The sequence below is a fragment of the Dermacentor albipictus genome, chromosome 7, assembly GCF_038994185.2.
Source record: "Dermacentor albipictus isolate Rhodes 1998 colony chromosome 7, USDA_Dalb.pri_finalv2, whole genome shotgun sequence".
Taxonomy (NCBI): Eukaryota; Metazoa; Arthropoda; class Arachnida; order Ixodida; family Ixodidae; genus Dermacentor; species Dermacentor albipictus.
The window spans coordinates 58,853,757-58,879,804 of NC_091827.1; the positions used below are offsets into that span (position 1 = coordinate 58,853,757).

The 26,048-nt window shown below is 47.2% G+C and overlaps 1 protein-coding gene across 5 annotated transcripts in view; it reads right to left on the minus strand.

Moving 5' to 3' along the window:
* LOC135912680 (mucin-5AC-like) overlaps positions 1-25,373 on the minus strand; it is a 39,466-nt gene extending 14,093 nt beyond the window's left edge. For 3 of the 5 annotated variants that reach the window (XM_065445193.2, XM_070522274.1, XM_070522273.1), the window contains exons 1-10: positions 25,159-25,372; positions 24,976-25,034; positions 22,329-22,523; positions 20,020-20,085; positions 19,651-19,919; positions 18,557-18,666; positions 17,633-17,726; positions 15,614-15,790; positions 12,068-12,187; positions 8,854-9,265 (exon numbers count right to left, since the gene is read on the minus strand). In XM_065445193.2, coding sequence (XP_065301265.2) covers positions 8,854-9,265; positions 12,068-12,187; positions 15,614-15,790; positions 17,633-17,726; positions 18,557-18,666; positions 19,651-19,919; positions 20,020-20,085; positions 22,329-22,523; positions 24,976-25,024 — 1,492 coding nt within the window. In that variant the 5' untranslated portion in view covers positions 25,025-25,034; positions 25,159-25,372. Of the gene's footprint in view, positions 1-2,372; positions 2,538-6,052; positions 6,317-8,853; positions 9,266-12,067; positions 12,188-15,613; positions 15,791-17,632; positions 17,727-18,556; positions 18,667-19,650; positions 19,920-20,019; positions 20,086-22,328; positions 22,524-24,975; positions 25,035-25,158 lie in introns of all 5 variants that reach the window. The other 2 variants (XM_070522271.1, XM_070522272.1) reach the window with 2 other exon arrangements.
* Positions 25,374-26,048: the final 675 nt, after the last annotated feature.

The window sequence follows — 26,048 nt, forward strand, 5'->3', positions numbered from 1 at the left end:
ATCCAGTGGTGTCGCCGCGAAGTCCGCACGCGGCGCATGTGTGAATATATAATCAGACAAGATTTTCTAAACAGAGCATATGGCCTGGATTCCTTTCCGCGACGCACTGGAAACGTTTTGACTTTTGATAGATCTGCATTCTTAGGGTACTTCACGCAATTCTGGGGGTACGCCTGTATGCACGTACATACATACATACATACATACATACATACATACATACATACATACATACACGTCTATACATGTACGTGCGTATGTATGTATACATACATACATACGTACATGTAATTACATGTATGTATGTATGTATGTATGTATGTATGTATGTATGTATGTATGTATGTATGTATGTATGTATGTATGTATGTATGTATGTATGTATGTATGTATGTATGTATGTATGTATGTATGTATGTATGTATGTATGTATAGCGTTTCTCACTATCACACCTAGAGGGTAATCTGGCACCACCGTCTATGGGAGTTTCTTAAGGGGGCACCGTGCCGTCATGGGAATGACGGTATCTGTGTCTGCGAGCCTCATGTTGGCTGGTGTTGTAAGAGGCTTCGTCTAAAACGTGGATATGGGTACGCAAATAAGGCGTTCTCAAAGTAAAATATTCATAAAATGTTTCCATTCACGCATATTACATCTTTACTCACCCACAATGCATGACCAAGCGAAGAAAAGCAAGAACAGACGACCAACTTTTTCAAAGCGTGCGCGAATCTTGTCGTCTGTCCTGCAACTTTAGCGGCCCGCTGATACTTTTTACGTAACATGTAGTCGTACACAGAATAACAAGTTCTCATAGTTAAACAAAACATGTTTTCGCGTAATAATAAATCTAAAACAGCTTTTCACGTGCTGCTTTAGTAGAAAGTGAATCATTGTGACACACGGAACGGTATTTGCCAAGCGCGTCTTGAAGGTGTCCTGTCTCTACGAGAACGATGCCAGTCCGAAGCGACAATATACCGGCATTCCCATGCATACCACAGCGCAGCAGCGCCAGATTTCCCTCTAGGTAACGTAGTCAGAAACTATGTATGTATGTATGTATGTATGTATGTATGTATGTATGTATGTATGTATGTATGTATGTATGTATGTATGTATGTATGTATGTATGTATGTATGTATGTATGTATGTATGTATGTATGTATGTATGTATGTATGTATGTATGTATGTATGTATGTATGTATGTATGTATGTATGTATGTATGTATGTATGTATGTATGTATGTATGTATGTATGTATGTATGTATGTATGTATGTATGTATGTATGTATGTATGTATGTATGTATGTATGTATGTACGTAACCGTTTTCCCGCCTGGCTGGATAGAATGGGTAGCCCATGGTCATATGTCTAGCGCATCGAGCGGCTGTGCTGAGGGAACAGGGATCGAAAACAAACGTCCGAACAACTTGGGTTACATGGCGCAACGTAGACATATGTGCAATTGAAAGTGTGCCGCTCTACAATGAAGACAATGATCCTTCAAGATTTTTTCGATACTGGGCGGAATGAAATCAACGCCACAAGGGTTCCTCAGGGACAGCAAGTCGATGGTTTAGCAGGCTGCGCCACAAATGCATTGTGGATATGCCGCTTTTCAGTGAACCTCTCGTCAACTTCGCTGACCGAGTATGTGTCATTTGGTGTGCGACAAGCGAGAGAACAATTCTCAGCGTTCGCGCACACCGGCGTCCCACGCTTCCCGCCACCGCTACTAGGAGGTGGAGCGTGTTTTTAAATGAACGCGAGAGAAGAGCCCGGTTGTCGCACGACACATTTCTCAACGTTCGCACCTAACAGCCGCTGCGAAGTCTGCGCGTCAGCCCCGAAAGAGATGGCACGCCTGTTAGGTGTTAGGTGTGTTGTCTCTGCTGTGATCTGCCTTGTTTTGCTGGGATGTGGGGCCAGTCAAGCTGCGTTCATGTCGCAGCTTTTTTCCCGCATTCCACACCACACATTGTATCTTTGCCTCCTGTATGATCATGTAAACATTGAATCATTGTGGTGAAATAAACTCAAACTCAAACCCAAACTCAAGTCTGCTTCTCTCAGCACCGCAGTCCAATGCTCTATCCATTAGGCCATGGACTAACCAGTGGCGCTTGTTGGTGGGAACGCGGTTAGAGATAGCAGATATAGATAGACATCTGGAAAGTGCGTGAAGTATCCCGAGAATGCTAATCGCATTAAAAGATCAGGGAGACGCAGATAAAATGCTAGACGGTGATATGCGTAGTGAAACCAGATTAGATCAAGTAGGCTAGGTTACTATTTGTCGTCGCCCCGTCGCAAAGGTGCAAATAAAAGTAATGATCCTCATCATGTTTCGATTTTCTGGTGTACCTCGTGACATGAAGGATTCCGTTGTTGACGCCGCTTGCGTATTTGGTCCAGGAGCAGCAGTTGTTGCCGTCAAATGCGCTGCTTGGCCCGGAGTGCTTGATTGGGATTTGATGCCAAGATAGTTTCCGAGCAAGAACCATAGAAAACGCCCACCTTGCTGAAGTGCTGTGATCCAAAGCGCATGGAAGCATTAACTGGTGAGCAGTCGAAATAAGCAAGATAGGTTTAGGTGATTGATGCAAAATAACTTGAGGAGACTGACATTACTGCAGTCGTTATTGTCATAGTTAACTGTACAATATAAATACGAAGATTCTAATAAAGGAGGCAAAAATTCCTAGAGACACCATCTCTCAAATGATGTCTATATTTATATACTTAGCACGTAATTGTTGTAGGGGTACAACGTACCACCACTGCAGATACGCGTCATGTATGAGTCGTATTTGCATCGCGGATGCTTTCTCTCCTTTCAATTTTGACATACTGCGCCATCCAGTGGTGTCGCCGCGAAGTCCGCACGCGGCGCGTGTGTGAATATATAATCAGACAAGATTTTCTGAACAGAGCATATGGCCTGGATTCCTTTCCGCGACGCACTGGAAACGTTTTAATTGACTTTTAATAGATCTGCATTCTTAGGGTACTTCACGCAATTCTAGGGCTACGCATATATGCACATACATACATACTTTGTGGGGTTTCCGGTTCTCGCGGCGGTTGTGTAAAGCCGTTGCGTTGTGTTGCCGGGGGCTCCGTGTCCCTATCCTCCTTGCCTGGACGGGGTGGCAGCGGGTCATAAAACACTGTCACTCTGCTGTCATCCCGCCCACGGGAAGGTCAACAGGCTTTCCCCATTGGCCGACATTTTGGCGGGATTCGGGCCCTGCTTGCGTGCACTCCGGGTAAGCGCGCGCAAGACAGGCGCCCGGAGAGACCACATCGCGGCGTCGGAAGGTGCGTACGTGTTCCTCTCAGCCGGCGGCGGCCCCCTTTGTCCGCCGCCGGCCGATGGTTACTTCGGCTCGTCGGGGTCCCGGCCTCGGCGGGCGCACGCGCACTCTTCCGTCGTCTCGATGTCCTGAGGCAGCGTCTGCCGATCGTGCCCCTGTCTGTTCGTCTGTCGTTTCTCTATATTTCCCTTTTCTCTGCTGTGGGGGGGGGGGGGGGCACGATGGCAGGCGCTGACTGAAGGATAGGCAAATTCTTACTGATCGGGTTCTTTGTTCTTTGTTTCTCTCTCTGTCGCGGTGCGCCATTCTAGCGGCCACCGGCGACCATTCGGCCATGTTTTGTCTAATTAGATTCATATTTGGACGTGACGGTAAAACGTGTGTTTGTATTGAGTCCCAGGTTAATAAATGTTCTTTGTTGTTTCTTGAGAGCGTTGCCTAGGGTCTCCCTTGCTGCACCCGCGGTCTCGCCTTCCCCTAAGCTCTGGGGCCGGCGGGGCGCGTACGCGCGCAGCTGCGCGTCGGCACACGGAGCGGGCCGGAACAGGCGCGGGCGCGCGGTGCCATGCGCGCGCGGCGGCTCGGAGTGCTCGAACCCGCGGTGGTCGTCCGGCGCGCGCGGAGTTGGAGCGTGCGCGCCGCGTGGGCGTCGCGGAAGAAGACCACAACATACATACATCCATACATACATACATACATGTCTATACATGTACGTGTGTATACATACATACATACATACATACATACATACATACATACATACATACATACATACATACATACGTACATACATACATACATGTCTATACATGTACTTGCGTGTATGTATGTATGTATGTATGTATGTATGTATGTATGTATGTATGTATGTATGTATGTATGTATGTATGTATGTATGTATGTATGTATGTATGTATGTATGTATGTATGTATGTATGTATGTATGTATGTATGTATGTATGTAACCGTTTTCCCGCCTGCCTTGATAGAATGGGTAGCCCATGGTCGTATGTCTAGCGCATCGAGCGGCTGTGCTCAGGGAACAGGGATCGAAAACAAACGTCCCAACAACATGGGGCAATGCATACATATGGGCCACTGAAAGTGTGCCGCTCTCCAATGAGAACAATGATCCTTTAAATTTTTTTCAATGCTGGGCGGAATGAAATCAACGCCACAAGGGCTCCTCAGGGACACCAAGTCGATGGTTTCGCAGGCTGCGCCACAAATGCATTGGTCATATGCCGCTTTTCAGTGAATCTCTCGTCAACTGCGCTGACCGAGTATGTGTCATTTGGTGTGCGACAAGCGAGAGAACAATTCTCAGCGTTCGCGCTCACCGGCGTCCCACGCTTCCCGCCAGCGCTACTAGAAGGCGCAGCGTGTTTTTAAATGAGCGCGAGAGAAGATTCCGGTTGTCGCACGACACATTTCTCAGTGTTCGCACCTAAGTGGCGTGCCATGTTTTTCGGGGCAGACGCGCAGGCTTCGCAGCGGCACGGCTAGATGGCGTCAAGTAGGCTCAGGGAACCGCGACAGAGGAGTACATCTGCAGTGGACGCCTCACATACAACTCGTTTCGACCGTGGAAATAGGATGTGTCTCTGTATTGATTGAATAGTAAATGCAGTACGCTCATAGCCATCGTGAGATGGGTTCTGCAGAATTTTCCGTTTGTACTTGAGGAGCCGCACACATCTAGTTGCACAGAACCAGTGAAGAACGTTTGCGTCAAAGAGTTGCATTAAGGAGAAAGATAGAGAGAAACAACATTATAGAAATGAAGATTGTGTTTGGTTACTGCTGTTAGAGTCCATCTTCAAGTGCCTCACTGGCCATTGCGGCTCGCCAGGCCTGGTGGAGTATTGCCAATTGGCTTCCCAAGTCCTGTTCGGAGAGTGGCGCCTCCCATGATCAATTGCTGAGTGTGTCATTGAGTAGCACCGAGACGGCGTCTGCCAGGCGCTGCGTGCATTGGTAAGTCATGTGTTCGAGTGTCCGAGTGGAGTCGCACCGCGGACATCGGTCACTGTGTTTGCCGGAAAAAAAAATTTGCGGAGTCTATGTAAATGTGGGTGGTTGTTTGTTTGTATTCGGCGAAAGATCCTCGCCTGTTGAGATGACCGGCACGTACTCAGTGACCCAAGTGGGTCGAACGTTTGGTTTCAAGTCTGCTTCTCTCAGCACCGCAGTCCAACGCTCTACCCATTAGACCATGGTCTACCCAGTGACCCTCGTTGGTGGGAGCGCGGTTAGAGACAGCAGAAATACAGATAGACATCTGGAAAGTGCGTGAAGAATCCAGAGAATGCTAATCGCATTAAAAGATCAATGAAAATTATGGGGTTTTACGTGCCCAAACCACTTTCTGATTATGAGGCACGCCGTAGTGGGGGACTCCGGAAATTTCGACCACCTGGGGTTCTTTAACGTGCACCTAAATCTAAGTACACGGGTGTTTTCGCGTTTCGCCCCCATCGAAATGCGGCCGCCATGGACGGGATTCCATCGCGCGACATCGTGCTCAGCAACCCAACACCATAGCCACTGAGCAACCACGGCGGGTATTAAAAGATCAAGCAGACGGAGGTAAAATGCTAGACGGTGATATGTGTAGTAAAACCAGATTAGATCAAGTAGGCTAGGCTACTATTTGTCGTCGCCCCGTCGCAAAGGGGGTGCAAATAAAAGTAATCATCCTCATCTTGTTTCGATTTTCTGGTGTACCTCGTGACATGAAGGATTCTTGTTTTGACGCCGCTTGCGTACTTGCTGCAGCGGCACCAGTTGTTGCCGTCAAATGCTTCTCCCTTGCGCTCGAAATGACTGGCACAAGCTGAGTACGAGCATTCCACTCCGGGGTCATAGGCGTGTTTTGGGGCGGACCCAGCGTGGTAGGTGGCGCTGCTTGGCCCGGAGTGCTTGATCGGGAGTTGCTGCCAAGATAGTTTCCGAGCAAGAACCATAGAAAACGCCCAACTTGCTGAAGCGCTGCGATCCAAAGCGCACGGTAGCGTTAAGTGGGCAGCAGTCGTGATAAGCAAAACACGTTTAGAGGATTGGTGCAAAAACTTAAAGCGGACATTGATGAAACTACAGTCGTTACAAGTATAGGTAAACGTACAATAAAATGTGATGATTTCAATGAAGGAAGTAAAATTCAGAGGTACCATATCTGACGCTTAATGTCGATATTAATGCGATTAGTGCTGACGCATTGCAGTGGACCCAACGTATGTATGTATGTATGTATGTATGTATGTATGTATGTATGTATGTATGTATGTATGTATGTATGTATGTATGTATGTATGTATGTATGTATGTATGTATGTATGTATGTATGTATGTATGTATGTATGTATGTATGTATGTATGTATGTATGTAGTGGCACCGAGTGTGCTTAGGGCACCGCGAAAGATGAGCCCTGGTGCAGTACACGCCTCATACGTAACTAGTTTTGACGGTGGTAATAGGCTGTGTATCTGTGTTGATTGAATGGTAAACGCATTAAGCCAACACTCATCGTGAGATTCGTTTTGTGAAATTATAGGTGGGCCGACGGCGCGTATCTTTTCGACGGGCTATGTTCTCCCCGATGAGTTTGTGTTGAACGATAGACAGCCCGAAGGTCACTTCGCTCGCCGCTGCTGCCGCGGTTCCTCATGCCAGCGATTTGACAGCGGGTGTCCGCAGTCATCGAGTGCGGACACTTGCTGTTTTCCTGTGAGTGCGGACGCCGTGCTAGGTAATTTAAATAGAAAGCAAGTGTTAACGGAGAGCTTTACTCCAGCGACAGCGCCTGTGTGGCGCGGCCGCGCGAGCACTGTCTTGAATGCGACGTATGATGCGGACCGTGTAGGTGTGAAAGCGCACCGAGGGCCGATAGCGTCGTGTGGGCTATAGCACCCATACGCTTGCGCGTCACCCGCGTTCATGAATTAAAACGTCACTCTAACTTTTGTGTAATTTAGAGAAAGAGAGAGAGAGACAAAGGAAATACCGGGAGGTTAACCAAAGATAATATCCGGTTGGCTACCCTGTACCGGGGGAGGAGGAAATGAATGCGATAGGGGAAAGGGAGAATAAAAATAAGAAATGACCCATGCACACACACACGTACACACGATACAGAATTGTTTCTGTGGGCACTGACGCGCAGTTTGCGAAGGCGTTGCTAGTGTTACGCAGTGCCACCGTCCAATTCTACGTCATCAGTGTACAGTCACAATTTGTCACAAAGTCCGGTATCTCTTAAGTAACGCAGCAGCGCCTTCATACCGGATCGCGTTGATGTTCGCGTGGGCCAGTTGCCAAGGATGTTGCTTTCCGTTATTGGGCGCTTGTCCAGTTGGTCTAGGGTGGCTGAGAAAGCTGCTCTTTGCGGGTTGAAACGAGGGCATTCACAAAGAAGGTGCGCGATTGTTTCGTTGCACCCGTAGAAGTCACAAAGTGGGCTGTTGGCCATTCCGATAAGAAAGGAGTACGCATTTGAAAATGCTACTCCACACGATACTCCAAAGCATAGACGGACTAGAAGGGTACAGTTACGTCCTGGAAGGTGGGGCGGAATACCGAGCTGTAAGTTAGGGACCAGGGTATGAAAACGTGCACTTGTGTATTCGGAAGAATTCGGACGAAGGACGCGATATATCAGTGGTTGACTAGTCACTGTGGCACACATGGCAATGATCGAGCGGACGCAGATGCCCGATCTGCCCATGACGGCGTCAACTACGTTGCCATTCCTCTTTCGAGAGCTGACGCAGCGAAAAAAATCTTTCCGCGCTTGCGCGTGTGCTAATATTCTATAATTGAAGATGATGATGATGATATTTGGGGTTTTACGTGCCAAAACCACTTTCTGATTATGAGGCACGCCGTAGTGGAGGACTCCGGAAATTTCGACCACCTGGGGTTCTTTAACGTGCACCTAAATCTAAGCACACGGGTGTTTTCGCATTTCGCCCCCATCGAAATGCGGCCGCCGTGGCCGGGATTCGATCCCGCGACCTCGTGCTCAGCAGCCTAACACCATAGCCACTGAGCAACCACGGCGGGTTATAATTGAAGAGCAGCACATATCTAGTGGCGACATCCAGTCACGCAAGTTCGCGTCAGAGAGGTTCACCGAAGAGCGTCACATGTGCAGTGAGCCAAGTTGCTTCAAAGGATGTCTTTCAAACCTGGTTCTCTCAGCACCGCAGTCAAATGCTCTACTCATTAGACAATTGACTACCAAGTTACGCTCGTTGGCGGTAATGCGGCTAGAGGCACAGACAGGCAGACACACATAGAGATAGCAGAAACACAGGTAGACACCTGGAAAGCACCTGAAGTACGCGTATCCCAAAGAATGCGAATCGCGTTGAACGATGAAGGAAATGTAGGAAAGTGCTAGACTGTGACAGGTGTAGTAAAACCAGATTAGATCATGCAGGCTAGATTACTACTCGCCATCGCGGCGGCGCCAAGGGGATGTCAATAAATATGACAATCCTCATCATGCTCGTAATTTTCGGTGTACCTCGTGACATGAGTGATTCCGTTGTCGACGCCGCTTGCGTGGTTGGTCCAGGAGTCGCCGTCGAATGCTTCTCCGTCGCGCTCGGAACGAATGGCGCGAAAGGGGTGTGCGCCTTCGACTCCGTGGTCGAGGGCGGGTTTCGCGCCGGACCCTGCGTTGCACTGGCACTCGGCTCGGCAGTCGAACTCGGTGGGGGCTCAGTGGGGGCACTGTTTTTCCGTCGTTGCACGTCCTCCCACCAGGTCGTGTTCGGCGGGTCGTAGTAGAAGTGCACGTAGTGGTCGGTGATGTCCAAGGTTGAGCGGAGAGCCTTCAGGAGATGTGACTTCTGCGCGCAGCTTCCGGTGTAGTCGCCGAGATCCACAGACCTGACGGCGGCTCCGCGGTACTGCCGTCCCACTACCATTCTCGCCTGAATAAAAAAAATAACAACAGTATTTTGTAAAATCAATGCATATACTCGGGTGAGAAAGGCAATCCGGAACGGGAAGCTCCGCTTCGATTAGGTAATAATTCGAGATTTGCAATACGAGTTTGAAGTACCACGCCAAACGTGCGATTAGGCTATAGTTTGAATTGAAATATTCAAATGCACGAACGTTGGCAAAATTTGTGGTCGTACGCGGCCCAGAAATTTGTCCGTCTTACACCGCGAAATACGCTGCATTTACGCTGAGGATTGCCTTGCTAAATATAGTACAAGTACGCTAACAAAGAACTGCATAGTGTAAAAATGATGAAAATAGAGTCCCAGAACCTATAAAAATGTGCATATTTCATAGACGACCCATATTTAATAAAAAGTAACGCATTTACCTCTCTGAGCAGGTTTGTCTGCAGAATGCTGTATTTATTTAATTGCTGTTCTAAATTATGTTGAATTGGTGCATGAGCGCATGCTACAGTTTGTGATGGGGCAGAAGGGAGGAGACGGAGTCTACGCTCATTTCGTCTTACTTTAGGCGTGTTTCTGGCATCATTACGTATCAGAGTGAAATATGCACAATTCAGCTGAAGTTAATTTAGTGTAAAAAAAAATACTTCATTTAGCTTCGGCAATCCTCTGCTGCAAGGTAAATGATAAGATTGTCAGAACCACTATGTTTTCCGCATTTCCGCCGTCGTTCTATCTTACTTTTAATTGGATTATTTCACGAGTTACGGGTACTCTCGGTTAATGCCTTTTTTCTTTTGCGGAATGAAGGTTTCTTTGCAAAATGTAACAATGCTTGTAAATCATGTCCATAGTTACATTACGTCTGCTTTTCCCCTGAACGCAAGAAATTAGGATTCCAGGAAACGTAGAATTGCAGAGTCATCTGCGCGCGCGTAACCTTTGGTGTAAGTAAGTAGGGGCTTTTTTTTTACACTGTTGCGCAGAGCGGACAGGGCTTCAGCGAAATAACAACACACGACAGCGGAGCGCAAACTATCAAATGGTTTATTTTTCAGCAAACGAAGCGCACATATAGCCTACACGCATGCGCAGGGATACTCTTCCTGGTCTACCTACGCCCTCTAGTGTCAGTGATTATGCTAATCTCTTTATTGCTGAGTGAAATAGACGGCGCGCTGACGTATGCGCCCTGTGGGTCCATCTTGATGCCATATATGCTTCCACATGTTGTATATGTCAGCGTGCTGTCTATTTCAATCAGCAATAAAGAGATGAGCATAATCACTGACACTAGAGGGCGTAGGTAGAGCGGGAAGAGCATCCCTGCGCATGCGTGCAGGCTATATGTGCGCTTAGCTTGCTGAAAAATGAGCTAGTTGATAGTTTGCGCTCAGGTGTCATGCGTTGCTTTCTCGCCTAAGTCCTGTCCGTTCGTCGCTCTGCGCAACAGTGCTAATGAAGTCGAACCAACCATCCCAGTGCGGAATTTTCCTTAAGTGCTTTTGTACTGTCAAGAGGCGGAGTTTCCATTGCGAACAAAGGTCTGGCGCGGAGACTCGCACCCCATATATAGGTCCCGTGGACGCGACGGTGAAACTGGAGGGGCTGCAACGGTCCCGTTAGGGTACAACAGGTGACCCCGCGCTGTTTGTTCGAAACACCCGTTAGAGTGTTTCCGTTTCAAGTGGCTGGCATCCGATCGAGCAGCCATCGCGGATACCGCTCATATGACCTCGCTCGTTTTTGAGATTCGGGCTCGTTGGTACCTCGTCCTCATGAAGGCCCCTCGGGGTAGTTCAACTATTAAGCTAACTTGCAACTAGTCGTTGTTCGAAGTTGGCGCTTTCTGTCTTCTTGTTCGCCATCTGCGTACATGTACTGTAGTTGCGCTATAGTGAAAAGGCATTGGAGTCCGTTTCGTCCTCCACAATGTCTTCGTATTAACGCGGGTGGTCGCACCGCCTCCATCGGAGGCGGGCTTCATGCACTTTCGGACGGTACGATGCGCTCGCCTTTCAGATAAAGACCAGCCAGTTGCCTTCTCCGTCTCAGTGACGAAAAGGGCCTTTTACCACGTGATGCTCTTATGACGTCGTCGTCGCTGGGCCAGCGATTACGTTGCGGATGCGGCGTGCATTGGCACTACACGAGAACTATAACTTTGTCAAAGTAACAGCCGAGGCTACTTCTCCGGTAGCGCCACATGACTAAGTATATTATTCCGCGGGCGTGACCGCAACAGCTAACGCGTCACTCAGCTATCAGAGAGCTAATGTCCCCAAGGTCGCCGAAGCCAACGAGAGCGTTTGCAGCACTTTTAGCTATGGACCAGGACGCATTTGAGTATGCAGCCGATTCTATGGAAACACAATTAGGGAGATATGTACACAAGGCAGTGGTTATCTTTAGAAAATCATTTAAACCTCGCGCATTGTGGGAATCGGTGTAAGCGAAGTTTTGGTGAGCTGGCAAGACAAAACGACACCACACAATAGGCGACTCGGTGAGGTCCTTCCTCGCGTCTCGCGCAGAGGAGAATCGGGCTATTGTGCCTAGAGACTATCATTCAATATCCGCCATCGAAGACGTATTATTGTTTTGACGAAAGCACACTTTTTCCTAAATCCCCGCTGAACCTGCTCGGCAAGAATCCGACCGACCAACTCATCCACGCCAGACGTCGCAGGGTGGTTGGCAAGTAAACATTCGCTTACATATATAAGAAAAGGGAACAAAGAAAAGAAAGCACTTTATACTAAGAACGCTTCACTGGTACTGTCGCGAAGGACCTCTAAACATGGCAAGGGTATGGCTTACCTTGCGGCGTATGCTGTCGTCGTCCTCGTAGGAGACGTACTGATCAGCCTGCTTGAGGAACGAGCAGGCCTCCTCACCGAAGCGTTCTCGCTTCCAGCCGGCCTTGATGTGGCTGCACAACTGCATTCACGAGATCGCAGACCGGAAAAAGGTGATCTGTGTAAGAATCATGACAGAGTACGTCTCGAAGCACGACGAAGGTTTACGTCACAAACCTCTTACGCATTGCGGCAAAGACAGACTATATTTACAGTGCAGGAACACCAGGTGAGCGCGGGCTGACGCACACAATGCTCTTGTCCGTCTCGCGTTCCCGCGACAAACCAACGCGAACCCCATTTTCCGCACTGTTGCGAAAGCAAAGTTTCGGACAGGCTAAGACGAGAGGCGTGCAATAACTATCAACGTCATTAGGAGGCAATTAAGAGTCGTTGTGTCAAAAAGACTGTGACCAGCTGTAGAAATACCTTCCGCTATGACAGGCTGACAGACGTATTCGACGGGGCTACGGCAGCTCTCGTCTAGTAATGCAGTAAGTATCTTTCTAACGCCAGAGAAAAGAAATCGCCTGCTGTGCTCCTGAGTGCATGGTAAAGGAAATTGCGGTTTATGGTTCTGATGACGCTGCATCCAACTTGGCCGCTGCATAGCAGCTGAAGGTCAAGAGCTATCTTTAGCGTCTATTGCAAAATGAAAGCCTTCAAAACTCTCCGCAGTTGCATATATAAACTTCACTAAAGGCTGACTGACGGGCGACGTGCTCACTGGACAGTGATAAATAACGCAGTAAATGTAAGTCGAATGGTGACATGAGCTCCCAAATGGTTGGTGCCAAAGCTTAAAACCTGCTTTTCTCCGTTTTCGACTCAGGGCTTTGAAGAAGTCTGCGATACTTTTTCGAGGCCAACGGGGCACACTTCTGAATATATGAACTATGTAGACCAAAAATATATATTTCCTTAAGCAAGCACGTATACGTATATAGGGTGTCCAAGCGAACATTAGCCAAGCTGTTGAGGGAAAAAAAAGATAAAAAAATCACGGTGTAATATAGGAATTTAACACCTACGGTGTTTGCTCATCAGACCTCCACGGACCGAACACATAGATTTTATAATCGTACTTCGCATCGTGTTTTTAAATTATTTTTAGTTGAACAGCTTGGCTAGCGTTAGCCGGGGCGCACGGTATGCTTTCGTGATTAGCCTTCGCTTCGGCAATCTCATTATCCCTGATGAGAAAACACTTTCACATATCTTAAGCTCTGTGAATGTTGGCGCTACAGGCGTAGCAAGGTTTAAAGGCCGGCAATCACAAAGTGCCTTTCACTTAGGTTTTATCCAACAGCATCTTCACACTGGCCGATTCTCAGTCGTTTGCCTTTAATGACAGCGATCGTTTCGATAATGACACAATTGATGCGGTATGGGACAACTGTGGATGACACTTACGTATAATAGAAGCTTCTTTATAGAGGGCCCTATGCCCGCATTCACGAAAATATCTTACGCCAGAATTGTTCGTAGGAGAAAGCCTGAGCCAATCTTGATGCTGGACACAATATCAGCGAAAGCGGACAACCAATTGTAAAGCGTATTCACAAACGTGAATTTTTGTGAATTTGGGCATTGAAAAATGCGCGCGCTTTCTCTACATACAATGCGGTGTTTTCTTTTTTTTTCTTTCCACGAGCAGCCAGCTCTTACAGATTGTAGTAACAATTTAAACACTTTAAACACTTTACCTTTGTTTCTTCATCCGTGTTACACACCCATTGTAAATCTTTGTTTCATATATAATTTACCTTAAATGTTTTACTTTGGGTGAACATAGGAAGCGTGTTAGCAATCCCGTAAAACGATTGTGCCATGCACTGTCGCTGTCAGGTCGCTAGAATACTCGCCGCAGCAGCTTTCCTTCGTATTCAATCACGACGCAAATCGCCGTTGAGACAATGCGTGCGCATGTCAGGCACATTGCCCGGGCCCCTTGCCACCACCTCGCCGCACTCACCGGGGGAAGACCCCGCACGTCATTTAGCACAACTGTCAGTGCATATCATGCCTCACTTACATCGGGGTACACACCTGTGGCAAGGTCGGGGTCTCTTCCATGGTGATTGTGCCATCCTGAAGTATACCTTCGAATTTCGGGACCCCAGAAAAGGTCAGATCTACCACCGTCTGCACTAAACCAATTGAGCTTACCCCTGTTGTATGAGAAATACAGCAGCCACGTACACATCTCTATTGACGGATAGACTACATCGACCAGTTCTGGCGGTGCTGTGTTTATACCGACGAGAGGAATAGCACTGCGATTCAAGACGTCACATGTCACGACGTCCACCGCTGCAGAACTCACGGCTCTGCGCAGTGCACTTCGATTTATTGACACGGAGAGTCCTGGCACGTGAGCTGTGTTTTCCGACTCGGGACCGGCTTTACACAGCATGCAATCAATTCTCAAACGTGGAGCTCTCGAACAGCTAACGTATGAAATTGCGAAACTTCAACACGACGTCAAACAGAAAGGCCACAAAATTATTTTCCACTGGCTACTTGGCCCTTGCGGGATCCGTAAAAATGATCAAGCAGACAAAGCTTCCCGAGAGTCGCATCAAAAACAACACAGCGATCCCATTCCTCTTTCCAGGACAGACACTGCAAGGAAGCTTCGTCACCTGGCACGCAAGGTCGATTTAACAGGGTGGAACACTCCTAATATAAGGCGCATCTGGTTGCACGAACTGAACCCTTCGCTCCACCTCCAACCTCCACTTGGGCTTCACCGACGTGAGGCATCGCTTCTGTACCCGCTGTGGTTGGGAGTGGCTTTCACGAAGGCGTACACTACTTTGATTGCAATTACCGAGAGTGGTGCATGCGACGTCTGCAGCGTGGAAGATAACATCTAACGTTTACTGTGCCACTGTCATGGATTTCAGTCGGAAAGACAAACATTATCTATCACATTGTCACGACTGGACGATCGCCCTTGTCCGCGCACATGCTACCGTCCCCATCGCTGGTCGACCCACAAAGCTGTGAAGGCACTTCTGACTTTCTTGAGGGCGACTGGCCTATGTGAACGCCTCTGACTTGCTCGGGCCCTCCGCTTGCGTGCGCGAGCTCACCGCGGCTTTCCTCCCCCTCCTACCTCTCTCTATCTAATTTTCTGTTCCCTCTTTCCCGTCCCCACGAGTAGGGTCACCAAACAGATGCATTTCTGGGTCATTACCTTCCCTTTTTCTTTCCTCCTCCTTCTCCTCCTTCGTAGTAACCTCTTCGTGGTAAAAAGAGTAATACGATATTGTCGCAGGCAGGAATATAAATGCAAATGTAGAGATTCTACACAAAGTTTCGCGAAGCAACGAAGATGTCCGTTTGGCCTAGAAAACGCTGCGTGGTGTACTTCACAGCACTTGTCATCGTCGTAGTTGTCATTCTGCTCACAGCACCATGACAGCATTCATTTGATTTGGTAGACGGAACACCGCAGAGCATCGTTAACCCACTCGATGTGTGTGCTACACTGCATAATTACCTCGAAAAATGCGAGAAAACCTTGCAGCTTCGTGTAGGGCCCAGCGTGACCCGGGAACACTATGTGAGTGCCGGAGGGCTCAGCCACCGCTGTGTATGTTCGACCGGACAGCGGGATGTCCAGCACTATTCGCTGTCGCGGGGCACCTTTCTCAACTATGAGCTCCGCTCTGTCGATCTGCAAGACAAAGGGAAACGTGTTGCGTTTCAGGATTTGTCACGCGAGCACCGTGGATTTGTCACAAGGGCACCATGCAACACCATCTTATGATGTAAGAATTGAATATCGTATAACTGCACGCGGACGAAATACACAGACTGTCGCCATGCTGTTTCTTACCATAACTGGCGCATCATGGCTCTCGTATTTCGCGGCGTCGGCTTACAACTATCACGCTTGTTTTTTTTTATGGCATTGACTGAGTCAACACATTTAGTGTCATTGGCTAGCACGAAACAGTAAATAGAGTTTGCTATGCGTAAATACGATTGCATACTGCTGGTTTGTGGAAACGGTCGAAGTTTGTGAGATAATTATACAAAGAGAGAATGCTTGCTAGGTAAAGGTCAAGCGCAACGAGTGATAATTGATGTGAGCGTCATTCTCTATGGGTTCTGGCTACATATTCGTATTTTCCCTTCGAGACGCTTGTTGCAATGCGTATTAGTTCAGTATTTCTCAATTTTTTTTTTTGCTGTCGGGGGCCCTCGCTATACAGTATGGCGATTCAGTGACCCCGAAGAGCAAATTTATTTCTTCATGTTTTAGAAAAAAATCACGCCATGGAGTGGGATTGTTACGCTGAGCGAATGTTGTATGAAAACCTACTGCCACGCCACCTGAACAAAAAATCTGATGCTGCTTACCCGAAACGCGGGTGCTGTGTCAGATTCCTTAGAAAAGAAATTCTGATTGTTCTCGCTGTAATGTCAATCGAGCGAAGGAAGCGGCTTGACACAGGTCGTCGCAAATTACCCTCCAGACGCCTGCGTCGCTTATTTATCGTGCTCGCCAAAGGCGTTTCTCGATTGCGCTGCCCGCGGACTTTCTTGGACGTACTCGAGGACGCCTGGAATAGGTTGCTCTGCGTACCACTGCATTCTCGCCCCGGCCTGAACCCTGCTGTTTAATGCTGTCGGCTAAGAACTTCACTGTTGGGATACTTTTAGGGACGCACCTAGGATATAGGTACGTTCTTGGAGGGCCAGCTGAGTTATCATTTCTATGCGGCAGTATTTGCCGCGAGGCACAAATGCTGAAAGAAAGCCAAATAAAAGCCTCCGACTCTGCATCGTGCAAAAGCTTCAGCCGCGTCTTTGCGAGCTCATTGCGCGTCACCCAACGGTCGTAGTTTTCGGGTAGGTTTGGCTTCAGTATCGCCTTTCTAAATTTCTTAACTATCCGCGTCCGCGTTGTACGACGCATCAAAGGCAGGTGTTGCTGAGCATCTGACGCTGTCCCAGGAGCCGACCACTTGGGCCACGTGTTTCGGTCGCCTTTTATCCCCCCCCCCCCCCCCCTTCCCGGTGATCCCTCGGCTGGAGAGGCCACCTCCTGAGTTACGCTGCTCTACGCTTACTAAATACACAGTCCGCATTGACAAAGAAGTGATACGCTGCTAGTCTTTCACGCGCATCTAAGAATGAGAATTCGAGCTCCACGAATTCTGGCACATCTCAATGACGACGTCTCTTCACCTCATCGCAGCCAATCTTGCCTCGCCGAGTTGCCCTTTTGGGCAACTGTTGTAAAGCTGTTCTAAGGAACTCGGGGTTCTTCAGTCAAGCCGTACGCTCCATCGCTGCAGCAAACGCAGCGTCAGTTTGTGTTAGTTCGACGTGCAGTCCTTAATCACAGATCCTTTAGGCACGACTTACAAGGTGCCATTTAGTGACACGCACCAGACTTTAGAAGCGAGCAGGCTTTTGCTAACTATGCACATTTATATACAGCGCTGACGACCAGAACAATGTTTACGAGGGTGGACAAACAAGGAGTAGAAAGGCTAGGTATACTTGCATCGGTCATGTCCATGGTCCTTGTTACGTTTAGGAATGCGCCCTTTGGAAATTCCTGGCAGTCACTAGTTTTAACCAAGAAGAAGTTGACTTCTCTGAGAAGAAAAAAGAAAAGAGGCGAGAAGAAAGCAGCAAATAAAGTCACGTTTTGAGAGCATGCCGGTGCTCTTCTGCAATAGGATTTGCGTCTAAAAATCTTAAAACTACATTGTGATGAAATATCCACTTTCTGAGTTTGTACGATGAACAAGAAGAGAAAAAAATATATCACCGAGGAAAATGAAATGTCAGGTAATATAATTGTGATCGAGTAGGCTCGGGAAAAGCGCAAAAGTTTCGTGATGAGAAGCAGCTCACGTCGTGAAGTAAAGATAAATGCGTTATCGCGAATCAATTTAACCGCAGAGCCCAAAGCGTTGACACTACGATTGTAATGAAAGAATGTCGTTTAATCTATAGAAATTACGCGGCGGTTCCGGAAAGAAGTTATAAGAAAAGCAGCGAGAGCAGATGTTAGTGAGTGGCCCCGAATCACGAGCAGATTATTTTCTGTAGAAAGGCTACGGCTATAGCGGTCTCTGAGGCAGCGATTCATCTAATGTTTTCTGGTAATAAACAGCAAGGACGTCTTGGCAACCACCACGTTTAGCACTGTATCTGTACAAAACTGCCTTGCTGGCGCTGGGTATGCCTAAGGATTCACGAACGATAAAGACTTTATGAACACTGCTTGTGTGAGAACCATCACTTCGCCACTCTCTGTCGCAGGTTGATCAAGACATGACTGTTATCCTCACTGAGAGCAAATTATTTAGTTTTGCAGTTTCGCGCTATATATGCTAAGTTGTCTTCATACACATCTCCACAGGCGGGCGTTGGGCGATATTTGCCTTATGTAGAGTGTACTGCGTTCCTGAATACTCACTGCGTCAGCTTCTCGATGTCGAACAGGTGATGAGTAGTGCTGTCGAATGCCGGCAGCGTGAATGTGATACTCCAGTTCTTGCGATACGCTTGCAGGCCGTAGTTGATTTGCTGCACGTCCGAAAGCGAGAGAGAGAGAGAGAGAAAGATAGATAGATAGAGAGAGAGAGAGAGAGAGAAACAACTTTACTGAGCCGAGCTCGACATCTTTTTAGACACCGTCGATGGGAGTGGTTCCCTCTTCACGGGACCCATACGCTTCCCTAGCCGCCTGGCCCCTGGAGATCAGGACGAGCTGGTCTTCCAGGGTGGTGCTGGTTAGCAAGGTCTCCCATCGCTCGGTAAGGGTGGGTGAGGGATGGGGTAGGGCATGATCTAGTAAGTATACGCTTCTTTCCCGTCCTTCACTGTTTTTTTCTCTAAGCACCTACTTTGAGTAAGTCAAGCGCCCATAAGTTCAGGCACTCTATCTTATATTTCATTTCAATCATCCCATTCAAGACGGGCGGATAGATGCTTTCTAGATATAATTGTCGTTATCTGAGAGTGGTTTCAGCAAGTGGTTCGTCTTGTTAGCAAGCGGTTAGATGGTTGGTGGAAAAGTGTGAATTTATTATCGTCTCTCTTCTTTTGCTGTTTCAAATAATGAAATAACTTCCGACTACTGGATCATTAGCTCCTTGCCTCTTGCACAAACATTAAATGAGGGTGAGCCGCATGTTACGGTGAGCGAGGGGGAGGGTAGTGTTCAGAACGGACTCCGTACAACAACTTTAATCTGCGCTCTCTCTCTCTTGAGTTTTCATAATTGAGTGAGATAAAATTTTAAATGATAGGAAACCGGTGAGCTCGGCCGGAGAAACTGTCTTTTTCTCTTTCTTCACTGAGCTATTCCGCAGAGGAAAAGCTGAGGTGAAGGAAAGAAGAGAAAACAGAGAGAACATGCAGAATAAAACAATGCGAAGAGTACAGTGGCTTACGCGTGCGAACTCCATATACGACACACAGATCTTCGTCGCATTGTAATTCACCAGATTGTCCACGTCACTCAGTGGGGCTACTGTTATGACCCTACATAGGGTAAAGCGCTCTCACCCTAACGAACGGATGGATGTAGAGAGCGTTGTCCCAACTGCGTATCGAATCCTGAAGCGACTGGGACCCCGAAAAGAAGTCTAGGACGACGCCGTCGAAGTCGTATGCCCTGAGCCACTGTGCCAGGCTCTCTGTCAGGTCCTTCCAGAGGTGCACTTCTGGAAAGAGCTTCCAGTACTTTTCCACTGGATCGTGAGGGCCGCCCACAGCGAGAAGCAGCTTCAGCTTTGGGTTGCGATCTTTGAGCTCCCTAAGCTGAGCGAAGACTCCTTTCAATACGCAAGGAGGAAGGAAGAGCCTTGGTAAATACGAAGCATTGATACAGGCAATAATGCTAAGGACGTTGTGCAAAGCCAGTTGTTCACTTACTGCTCGGTGGCAGAAGCCAGACCGGGTTGTAGAGGAAGGAATTGGCATACGATTTTGCATCTGGATCTGAGTGAAAAAAAAAGAAAAAAAGAAGCCCCATTAGGTTTATGCACATTCCGCATAATCAGTGAGACGGAATTTTAAAAAGAAACCTTGAGTAAGGAGAGAAATGAAAGAATCTGATTTTTTTGCTTATGCTGAGCTCTTTCGATAGTTCAGGGTATTACCTTCCTCTTATGACAACTAGCTTTGGCTGCAGTAATGCTATGCGGCTGGTCAACTAAAATATTGCCATGTTGTCTGGGATTACATTATTAAGAGCGATCGTGTATCCTCGTCGGCAAGAACTTGGGCAAACGCCACTCATGATTGCGATCGGTGTCACAAAAGAGTGGTCCCGTACCTTGGCAATCAACCATGGGAGGCACTTTCATGAGATAAGTTTAGTAGCTAGAGCCCGGAGATTCCTATCGTTCGTTCCTATCTTTCCTATATAGATTCCTATGGATTCCTATCTTTTCTATAGATTCCTATCTTTCGTGGACGAGTGCTCTAAATCAACGATAGCGGGAAGCGATACAGCCGAGACTGGGTGGTTGCTGACGTAACATTGACACGTCTTTTGTGGAAGGCATTTTTTTCCTCTTTTTCCTCAACTTCCTAGAAATACGCGGAACCTTGGTGCATTATCTGAATTCTAAGAACTCTATATGGCGCAAAAATGATCATTAAACGCGACACAAATATGGAAAATATTTCGATCGGGGCGAAATGCGAAAACGGCCATTTACTTCGATTTAGGTGCGCGCTAAAGAACCCCCGGTGGTCCAAATGATTCCGGAGTCCATCACTACGGCGCGCCTGATAATCAGATCGTAGTTTTGGCATGCCAAACCTCATAATTCAATTGATCTTTAAGTTAACCTTCTGAACCTCTGTTCTGCGTAATAAAAGACAAGTTTCTACGCGAAACCCGCACCACACGTTATCGGCTCGCAGGTATCTCCAGAGTCGGTCTACCTGTTAGAATAACGCATCATATTTTACACATTCTTTGATTTCTTGATTTTATCTGATTTAGCCATTAGGCACTGCGCGTGGGGCGCATTCTCGAGCAGTTCTTCAGGAATGGGCCTGTGCCACTATGACGTAGGGAGCAGATAACCTTTAAATGTAGCAAAATATGTGTCGTAGTTCTTTCTGCACACAACTGCCATCACCATTCCTGCCGCGACAAGCGCCATCGCATTCGTCCTCGCGAACGGGGCTGCGTAGACGTCTTACACTGCGAACGTAATCATGAAGAGCTTGACTTAAGCTCCGCTTCACGTGGGCTTGTCCGTTGGACCTGCATAATAAGTTCCTTTTAAGGCGAAAGTCTTTCTAGGTTCATGGTGAAGTTTGTATCAGCAGACCGGACCGCCGGAGTGTCCGCCGAAGCGTCATCACACCATACACTCTAAGAACAGTTTACATCCTTTGGCGTGCCCCTTCTGCCACACAACGATAATCGTCATCTGCCTTGATGCGTTTCCTTTCTTTAACGCTGCGAGCCCGGAACTTTCCAGTAACGAACTGCACGCGCGTTATCAGCATAGAACAGTTTGCAACCTTTGGAGTGCCCCTTCTGATAACGCGCGTGCCGTTCGTTACTGGAAAGTTCCGGGCTCGCAGCGTTAAAGAAAACGCATCAAGGCAGATGACGATTATCGTTGTGTGGCAGAAGGGGCGCGCCAAAGGGTGTAAACTGTTCTTAGAGTGTAAGAAGGCAGATTAAAGGCAGTTTAAAGAATGCAAAATGATTCATACTGACAGTTAGTGAATGATAACGTTATAATAGAGATTGTTAGAGGTTAATATATAATGACTAGTAATTACTAATAATGACTACTAACGACTTGTAATGACTACTAATGACTCCGGATTTACCAATATGTTTAACAACAACTTGTAACGACTACAAATCATTAGAAATTACTAAAATGCTTAGTAAGGACCAGCAAGGACTAATAATGACTGAAATTACTTCTAATGACTACTCATGACTATGGTATGACCAACATGTCTAACGACGGCTCGTCATGAGCACAAATGATTACAATTTAATAAAGAATGCTTAGTAGCGAGCAGTAATGACTAAAGGAAAGGAGAGAAAGAAAGGAGGCAAAGAGGAAGAGGAGAATGATAAGAGGAGGAAGAGTACGGTGTCGCCGTTCCCCTCATAAGAGAGATCTTAAGAGACCCTGTAATTTTTCTAAAAGAGTTGACAAGCGAGGAGCTGCGTAGAGAAACAAGTAATTAACGCGTACCGAGCGCTAGCTCCTTATCGGTGAGCTTGATCCAGCCATTCTTTTCGTTGACGGTCACGTGTGAGTACACGACTGCGTTGCACAATTTGGCGGGGATGTCGCGAACTGTGGACTTGTAAGGCTCGGGCCGCCAGCGGGAGAAGCCGTCCCAGAAGCAGAAGGTGTAGTAGTTCGGCTTCTGGGCCGCCACTGCGGCTGAAAAAAAAAAGAGAAAAGAATGCAGCGCAGGGAACTTAAACAGCGTTGCATGAACACGTCTAACGGAGTGGCAGACATGTGATTTCAACGTCGACAGTGACATCGGACAGCACTTTGTTGCTGCGAGTTGGCACTATCGCTGGGTAGTACTGCACTGCAAGAAGCAAGTAATGTTTGTGTGCGCGAATCTAGCATAATGCCCTTCCAACTTACAGCCTTGTCAGAAAAATGGTTCCAAATATTATTAAATTCGACGTGCGCAAACATTGCAGGGCGTCATTGAGTAATGAACGCGAGTGAGTAGGAGAAAATTAGTGTCACATAAGCAGCAGGAAATGTATGGCGAGCTGAATAACGGCGGTGTAGCTCTGAAGCATTGTGACCTCAGCACTGGCGAAGCATAGCTTCAGGAGCGGTATCTTTACGACGTGATTCTTCCTTATGGAAGGACATATTCATGTGTGTTTTGGCACTTTGAGTTGGTAAGTACAAATACTTTCATTTATATACACATCTATGCAGCAGGGCACGCTGCTAGAAAAAAAAAAGTACCATGTACAAGGGCATACTCAGCATTCAACCGGATCTATGTTATCCATCAGGTAGTTAGACGGCTGTGCAATATAGCAAACGTTTTTATATGACCCACATAGGATATAAAGAGGCATTCGATTCGTTACACATGAAAGTAGTCGTACAGCCGTTAAATTTAATAGGAGTAGAGAAAGCATTCGGGAACACTTCAAATATGTGTATGAAGATACATCTATCGTAATTCTACACAAGAAAAGTGGATAAGGTGCCTAATGAACACGACTCATGTGGCGACACGACTCATCTATACAATGCCTGGAGGCATAACCTAATCTAGCAGCTTGAATGCTTCATCCAATAATGTAGCGCAAAAGAAGCAGTTCGAGTGAGAAGAATCAGCTGCGATAATCAATCGGTATCCCCTCAACAAGCTTCCGTTTGCAGATGACATCATCCTGTTCATCGGCGCTGGAGATTAATGATGAATGATTGGAGATTTGAACTGGCGAAGTGTAAGTTCGATGAAACATATGGAGAACACCGCGGTAAGGTTCGAAATAGCCTTGCAAGATAATTAGAGCTCACAGTATTCCGCTTCTAAAAGCTCCGAAGAGACTGCTGATCTGGACAAAATTGTCACTGGGAAAACACTTTCATGAGATAGAATCGTTCAGACGAATAACAATGGTTGGAGCTCATATGGCAGGTATTATGACCAGCAGTCCATCATAAATAAAAAAATGCAACTGTAACATAACAACCCTTTACCTTTGTAGAGGTATGAGAAAAAGACTAGATGGGAACTTGGTTGCGATGGCAACAAAGATGCTTGAGATGAAGCTAAGTGGAGCGAAATTAGCAATGAAGTGAAACACGGTAGGCTTCACATTAGGAGACAGGGAGGCAGAGGCCTGGATGAGAAAGCTGACGGGTTTAGCGAATAGTCTAGTTGAGCTTAAGAGGAAGACTTCATGTTTAGCAGTTGAAATAATATGTAGAGCAGGAGAACAGTGGTCTGCTAGGGTAACGGAAAGAGTGCGGGTAACGTGATGTGAATAGATAAGGAGAATGGCAGGCTCAGAATGAAGCAAGCTGACGCGAGGCAGGGGCAGCTCGAAGTCGTTAGGAAAGGCCTACGTTCTGTAGTGGACGCAAAATAAGCTGGCTGCGATGATGTACTATATTAAGAACGTACCCTTAAGAAAATGTAAGCGCGCGCTTCACAGACACTGCATTCAAGAGAGACAGAAGGAAGGAAAAAGGCAGGGAGTCAACCAGAGCGGGAAATCTGGTACGCTACCCTACACTGGGGAACGGGAGAGAGGGAAGTATATATAAAGGCTTAAAGAAGGCAGAGAGAGAGAGAGAGAGAGAGAGAGAGAGAGAGAGAGAGAGAGAGAGGACAAAGAACACATGCACACGATCATGGCCGCTCAATATCCCCACAGACTACCACAGCGCAGTATCACTTGTAGAACAAACAACACCAATTCAGGATACAGTTGCTTGGACAGTCAACATGTAGTCTTTTGAAACTGCAACAACGCCTTCAGTAGCCCTCACTCCAAAGTGTTAATCACAACATACAAAAATGCACGTGTGGGCTTAAAGTGTGTGTTGACGAAAAACTGGCTATACAATGAATATTGTAAGAGACTATTTTTCAGCCTAAATACATTAGGTATTGCATTTGATAGGTGAATAAGCAGTTAATATAAAGTCAGCTTCCTACATAAAAAGAAATCCAGATGCGCTACCGCGCGCCTTGGTGTGTCTCCTGTAGTTATATATGTGCCTGGAAGCTTAAAACATTATAAAGAGGTTTGTCATGCGTAAGGAAAGCTCGATGAAGACCGCAGTGGAGCTTGTCAGCTCTAATCCGAACGCGGAAAGTGCTGAGACCCACGAAACCTACCTCCGACCAGGAGAAAAATGCATGCAGCCAACCGTAATCCCGGAACCATGGCTGAACTCCTGAAACACGGAAATAACGACAGTGAATTGCGTATGATAGCGCATCGTGCTTCCCCCTCCTTTCAGTACTATTAGTACTTCCAGCGTGACTGACGTAAGCAAAATAAAAGAACGAAATGTTCACCTGTAATCGATGTGTCGGTTCCAAACCAAGAGGAATAAAATGCTTATCAAAAATATCGGGCCTGCATTCTAAAACAGAGGCAGAGCGCACGTTATGAATGGACCAACTGGTGCTGGCAGGCGAGCACTGATGGCAATGTAAAAAATGAGACTTAGAAAGGGCGATTCATACGTCACTCGTATTACGACACACCCCCCGTACCGAGCGCTCTTTCGGCGAAGCGAAGGCTTCAACCGAACTAGCTCGCTTTGATGAAACATTTACATCTAAACAGATAACTCGCGATAACGGACGACTGTCGACGCTCATGCCTGTGCTGCGCCATTCTTCTAATTGACGCTCTTATCTTTGGATAAGGAGGTCACGCGTGTTCCGTAACAATGCCTTGCCAAAGAGACTCTGTCGCTGATGAAATACTAATCAAGCTGATGCGGGCATATTACACCGTGCAGCCGCCACCCTGAACTTCTGCAGCGGACCGTGAATGTAGTTATTTTAACAGGACATACTTCGCTGCCAACAAAAACCAGATTGTAGTCAAAGCTCTAGACAGACTTGTCGTATATTGTAATGGATTTTAATGATCGATGATGTAGTTTATTCCTTATCATATGTTAGGTCGTATGGCGAAACATGGCCGTAACACGGGTGCTACGATACGAGAGCCCATACAATGGTGACCTTCGGTCAGCGTTACCAACCGACAAGCTCCCGGAAGCTCCATGATAGGATCGGAAAGTCTCTCCACAACCATTCGGAGAAGTATGGTGGCTCCAAATTACCCACAGAAAAAAAATAATCATAAAGAAACATTCTCGGTTGCTATCCAAGTATGTGCTTAGCACGCTTTGGGAGGAGGTCATTTGTGCCTCCTCCCAAGTGTATAATAG